This window comes from Gekko japonicus, unplaced genomic scaffold (assembly GCF_001447785.1).
Source record: "Gekko japonicus isolate JY-2015 unplaced genomic scaffold, Gekko_japonicus_V1.1 scaffold6871, whole genome shotgun sequence".
NCBI classification, from domain to species: Eukaryota; Metazoa; Chordata; class Lepidosauria; order Squamata; family Gekkonidae; genus Gekko; species Gekko japonicus.
The window spans coordinates 1-6,664 of NW_015164411.1; the positions used below are offsets into that span (position 1 = coordinate 1).

Below are 6,664 nucleotides of genomic sequence, written 5' to 3' on the forward strand. Positions count from 1 at the left end.
GACACATTCTCCTGAACCCCTGGTTTGTGCTCGAACCGGGGTTTGCTTGGAGGTTCAAGCCCATCCTTTCTCTGTACAATATTCCTGGTCTGTAATAAAAGTTACCAGAAAAGCTACCTCTTTAGATCACACTGATGGTCCATGTCCAAAATAACTTCCAGGACATGAAATTATATTGTGCCTTTATTTTATTAATAGATTGAAAAGAAATAGCCAGCTTTAAACTTATTTTCTCAACTTCAAATGAATTTATGCAAATGAAGGAATTATTTGTATATTTCTTCTAGGCAGGTCAGTGCTGCTGTTGTTATTAGACTTAATGGCAGCATTTGACATGGTCAGTTATGATCTCTTGACCCACCACCTCACTGACGTAGGAGTTCAGGGGACTGCCTTGAAATGGTTTTTCTCCTTTCTCCGTAGTTGGAAACAGAGCATGACGCTTGGTGAGATGGTCTCCCCGTGGTACCCGCCAGAATGTGGAGTGCTGCAGGGGACGATTCTCTCACTAATGTTATTCAACATCTATATGTGCCCCCTCACGCAGTTAGTCTGGAGCTATGGGCTGGGTTGTCATCACTATGCTGACAACCCTCAGCTCTATCTGCTAATGGATGGCCATTCGTCTTCCATTCCTGGAAAGCTGGCTGAGGTATTGGACACAGTGGCTGGACGGTTGCAGCAGTCGATTGAAGTTAAATCCATCGAAGATGGAGGTCCTGTACCTGGGTCAAGGGGGTACAGATGTGGGCATCAGGCTCCTCACACTGGAAGGGACACCTCTGGTGCCAACCTGGACAGTGAGGAGCCCGAGAATAACACTGGATGCCTCTCTGTCCATGGATGGAGGTAGATCAGGCTACTGAAGCCCTATCTTTCTCTCCAGGACTTAGCTACAGTGACCCATGCAATGGTCACTTCCAGACGATTACTGCAACTCACTCTACACAGGCTCTTGAGGCTGCTCCAGAAATTACAGCTGATGCAAAATGCGGCAACGTGCCTGCTGATGTCGACGCCTGTGTGGGCTCACGTTCAGCATGTGCTTTGCCAGCTGCATTGGTTACCAGTTGCATACCGGATCCTCTTCAAGGTGTTGATAATAACCTTTAAAGCCTTATACTTCCCATATATGCTCCAAAGAGCCTTACACTCAGACAATCAACATCTCCTGGTGGTCCCTGGCTCAAGGGACATCCACTTAGCCTCAACCAGGGCCAGGGCTTTTTCGGCCCTGGCCCTTGCTTGGTGGAACATGCTCCTTATTGAGACCAGGGCCCTGCGAGATCTCATTCAGTTCCACAGGGCCTGCAAGATGAAGCTGTTCCACCAGGTCTTTGGCTGAGGCGGCGGGTGTCCATACAAGACACCACCCCCAAGGTTGCTGTCACCCATCCACTGATAATCGGCCACATTTACCTATCTTAACTGGGCTGGAACTGCCTAATGTTTATAATGTGTTTTAAATTTTATTGTATTCATTGAAATTGATGTAACCTGCCCTGAGCCCCTTGAGGGATGGGCGGGGATATACATGCAAAAATAAATAAATATAAAATCCTATTTCTATCACAAGCTCAGCTGGCAGTTTGACATCCTTAAGTATGTCAGATAATATTCATGTCTAGATGTTAATAGATAAAAATCTTTCCCTTTAAATAAAAAGTCCCTTTAAGTCAAGAAATATGCCTTTAGACATTTTTGCTATAATTCCAACAACCTTAACATGTCTTCCGTAACCATATTAAATATAGGCATAATACCCACAAAGAAGGATCATTACAGGGCAGAGTTCTGTTTTACCCATTCTGTAGCTTTCCATCTTAGACACACACAGTGTATGCCGAGCGCTGAGACACACAGTGTAATATACCAACAGACAAGGGCTGTGAGACCCAGCCCTACTTTGCCATACATCTTGGGCTCCTTCTTTCTCCTGTCAAACCTATTTCACATAAATGTTGTGAAGATAAAGAAGATCTTTGAGTTCAAATCCATAAATAATAGGCTATCAAATTCTTATAAAACCTTAACACACTGAGTGCTCAAGTGAATAGTGAAATGCTGTGGCGGTTGAGTGGTCAAGCACCCTCGTCCTTCCCTGCATGGCTTCATGGCAAATTGAACCTTCATGAGACCAATATATACAGACATCTCATTTGTTTGACCACATGGAACTGTGTAAGGTAAACAAATAACACTGTTTCTGAATTTCTAGTATAGAAAACAGTAGTCTTAGCATTCTTGCTTTTCAATTCTGCATTGACTTTGATAAAGGAAAAAAAGTCATGAAAATAATAAATTTCAGCACTTGGGTGATGGGTCATAATGTGTCTTCATGTATTCAGGCTACTGTCAGAAAAATCTCCACTTGAATTTCAGAAGTTCAAAAATAATCTGGTCATCAGTTGACAGAAATGTGCCTGTTCGCAAGTGCCCTTTTTAGCCTAAAGTGTTTTTCTTTGCATCATTTTTATATCCTAGCTGCTGAAGGCAAATAACAATGCAGGAAATGTGTTTTAAAACTTTGTCATACCGTATAAAATTAATGAAAGTTTTAAAAACTAGACTGATTTTTTAAATTCTAAACATGCCATGCGTAGAAATTAACTGACATAAATGGGACTTGTAATACGGTAATTAAAAACAAAACATTGTTCCATTAGTTTCATTGTGAGAGATTTAGGTAGCAACCTTATGCATGCTGACTAGAGAGTAAGCCAAACCAGATGTCATGGTGTCCATGGGTCTGACCTGTGGATGCCAACACCATTTTAGAGAAGAATTTGGCCAGTTGAAAAATTGCCAAATTCTTCTCTGAAATGGTGTCAGTGACCACAGGTCAGAAACATAGGTGCTGAAATGTCTAGTTTGGCCCTAAATTCCACTGGAATCAGTGGGCCTGAATTCCAAGTAAACATGCATAGGTTAGTTAGGGTTGTTAAACACACTCTTACCTTTCCCATTGAATCAAGTTGATTTAAAAGAGCCCTACTGTGGTTGGATCATGCTTTAATTTTTATTTAATTTAGACAAAAATATTTAGGCAAACATATGCTTTCAACCATTTATAGAAATGGCTTTTGTTCTTCAGAGGTTTTAAAATGCAAATGCAGTTTTGAGATGTTGTAGTGCAGAAACTGAGTGTGTCTTTATTTTGATTTCTAAATCTGTGTGCCCTCTAGGTTAGTTATCCAATACATGTTGAAATTATAGAAGGCCAAAGAATTAATAGGAAAAAAGAATGTAACATGGTAATTAGTTTTTTTTAAATAAACATCTGATACAACAACAAACCTTAATAAGCCAGGTTGCTCCATAACATTTTGTCCTATCTGTGTTTCAAAAGTGAGCACATCATTCACTTTTAAGCAAACAGGCTGTGAGCCAGAGAATCAACAGCATGACCAATAAATAGTGCCGGCAATCAGATGTCCCATTAAACCATGGCTTGTTATTCTACCACTTTAAGTAAGAAATCCTAATTTCTTGGTTTGTCTGTTTTTTGCTTTTCCGTTGCTTTTCAGTAGGAATGACATACTGTGTATGTTTCTATGGCCAGGTGATCATAAGGGATGGTTCTGCACCAACTGTGGTTTGTGAATTCAGAAATTACAACGAATATGGATGTCACTTCCAGCTGGGTTCTGTTTAATCCATGCTTTATAAACTCTCCATGTTTACTGCAGAGTATAGGGGTATTGGACTGAAAACAATTTTTAAGCCCCAAGACATAGGGAAAAGGTGTGTATTACATTCAGAAATGCCACCTTGGAAAGAATGGTAAATAATGGAACAAACCCAAGGGTATGAAAAGGCTTTAAAAATCAAATTATATACATCCAGGATTTTAAACTTGTTTGCTCAGCTCTATTGAAAAGACTCACACCCAGTGAACTGTGCCTTTTCCCCTCAACTTTACATAAGGTATTTTTGAGAAAGTATTTGTTTTTGCCTTTCTAGTCTTAAAATCAGAGTAGCTTTGTTTATACATACAACCTGCAAGTCACTACTGTTCTCTTTTCCTAGGTTTTGATGGCTGCATTGCCTACCTGAAGTATGGTGAAGAAAGTCTTCCTTTCACAGGCAAGCATAGTCTGGCTACCATCTCCAGAACAGATCCATCTGTGAAGATCGGCTGCCGAGGGCCAAACATTTGTGCAAGCAACCCCTGTTGGGGAGAGTTGATGTGCATTAACCAGTGGTATACATATAAATGTGTGCCTCCAGGAGCCTGTGCCTCCAACCCTTGTCAGAATGGCGGTAGTTGTGAACCTGAAGATAGAGTTGGATTCACTTGCAGCTGCCCTGAATCATACACTGGAAGAACATGTGAGACAGCGGTGGCCTGTCTTGGTATTTTGTGTGCCCAGGGACATGTATGCAAAGGAGGAATGAATGGAGCCCATATATGTGTCCCTCAGCCTTACCCAGCTGAGCTGTCGTTGCCACTATGGGCTGTTCCAGCCATTGTTGGCAGCTGTGCTACTGTGTTGGCCTTGCTTGTGCTTAGCCTGATCTTGTGCAATCAGTGCAAGGGAAAGAAAGCAAAAGTGCCAAAAGAGGAGAAGAAAACAAAGGAAAAGAAAAAGAAGGGCAGCGAGAATGATGCTTTTGATGACCCTGACAATATACCTCCCTATGGTGATGATATGACAATCAGGAAACAGCCTGAAGGAAACCCTAAGCCTGACATAATTGAAAGAGAAAACCCTTACCTCATCTTTGATGAAACAGACATACCACACAATACAGAGACAATACCCAGTGCCCCTCTAGCTTCCCCTGAACCAGAAATAGAACACTATGACATTGACAATGCAAGCAGCATAGCTCCTTCAGATGCAGACATTGTTCAGCACTATAAGCAGTTCCGAAGCCACACTCCCAAATTCTCCATTCAGAGGCATAGTCCATTAGGGTTTGCAAGACAGTCCCCTATGCCCTTGGGAGCAAGCAGTTTGACGTATCAGCCTTCATACAGTCAAGGTCTAAGAACAACTTCCCTAAGCCATTCTGCATGCCCTACGCCCAACCATCTTTCTCGTCACAGTCCAGCTCCATTTTCCAAATCATCAACTTTCTACAGAAACAGTCCAGCAAGGGAAATGCATCTTTCAATGCGTGAAGGGAGCCCTTTGGAAATGCATAATGATGTCTGCCAAACAGGCATTTTTAACTATCCTACTAGACTAGGGAGAAGAAGCAAGAGTCCTCAAATGATGGCAGCTCATAGTTCCAGGCCAGGAAGTCGCCTAAAGCAACCAATTGGACAGATTGCTCTCGAGAGTGGTCCTCCTGTTGGACTTTCCATTGAAGAGGTAGAGAGGCTAAACACACCACGTCCTAGAAACCCAAGCATCTGCAGTGCTGACCATGGAAGGTCTTCTTCTGAGGAGGACTGCAGAAGGCCACTTTCAAGAACAAGAAATCCAGCTGATGGTATTCCAGCTCCAGAATCATCATCTGACAGTGATTCCCATGATTCTTTTACATGTTCTGAGATGGAGTATGATAGGGACAAACCTATGGTATATACTTCCAGGATGCCTAAATTATCTCAAGTTAATGAATCAGATGCAGATGATGAAGACAATTTTGGTGCTAGGCTCAAGCCTAGGAGATACCCTGGCCGCAGAGGAGAGGGTGGTGGGCCTGTTGGTGCACAAGCAACTGCACCTAGTACTAATGACAATACATCACCTTTAAAACTTGGACAGCAAGGAGGCAACTTTGACTGGGATAATCTTTTGAACTGGGGCCCAGGATTTGGGCATTATGTTGATGTTTTTAAAGATTTGGCATCTCTTCCAGAAAAGATAGGAGCAAATATAAATGAAGAGAGCAAAAGTGGTACAACACAACCAAAAGATGGAGAAGCAGAACAGTATGTATAGAACTTCATACTGACATTTTTTTGGGGGGATAATCTTTTGAACTGGGGCCCAGGATTTGGGCATTATGTTGATGTTTTTAAAGATTTGGCATCTCTTCCAGAAAAGATAGGAGCAAATATAAATGAAGAGAGCAAAAGTGGTACAACACAACCAAAAGATGGAGAAGCAGAACAGTATGTATAGAACTTCATACTGACATTTTTTTGGGGGGAAATAACACTCAAGCCATTCTATCGTTGTAGATAAGAAAAGGGCACACTTTTAAAACCCAGGGCCAGTGGTTAGAAGGATGCATTCAAAAATAATCACAATTATGCTGCTGAAATGGACAAATATTTTTTGTTAATTTTATTGGGATTGGTTGGGTTTGTTTCTCCTGCATGTGTTATTATTTCCAAACAAATTATTTGGCATGCAGCATTTGGAAAGAATTTTCTGTAACTATGTTTGGATTGTGAAATTTTAAATTAATAGTGTTTTTTCTCCCTGAAAATGGACACAAAATTGTTTATTGTGCAGAGTATGTTTGTATCCAGTTTTATTAAGTGGTTCTGAAATTCAAGAATATTGACTATTTTTTTCCTGGGAGACATTTGAAAAAAAAACAGATGCTGAATGAAGGAGCTGTGCTTTCGGGGCCTCTTGGAAAATGTACTTCCTATATTTGATTTCTGCAGTTGTTCAGATCTGGATACTTTAAAGAATGATAAGCTTGAGTGATCACTCTGTTATCTTTCTCAGTGCACAGGTGCTACAACCGGCTCAAG

The 6,664-nt window shown here is 41.3% G+C and overlaps 1 protein-coding gene across 1 annotated transcript; it reads left to right on the plus strand.

Moving 5' to 3' along the window:
• Window positions 1–710: 710 nt before the first annotated feature.
• Window positions 711–5,897, plus strand: LOC107108472 (protocadherin Fat 4-like). The gene is made up of 2 exons (XM_015408912.1): window positions 711–849; window positions 4,030–5,897. Exons 1-2 carry the CDS (start codon window positions 711–713, stop codon window positions 5,895–5,897), a joined length of 2,007 nt encoding a protein of 668 aa, XP_015264398.1.
• Window positions 5,898–6,664: the final 767 nt, after the last annotated feature.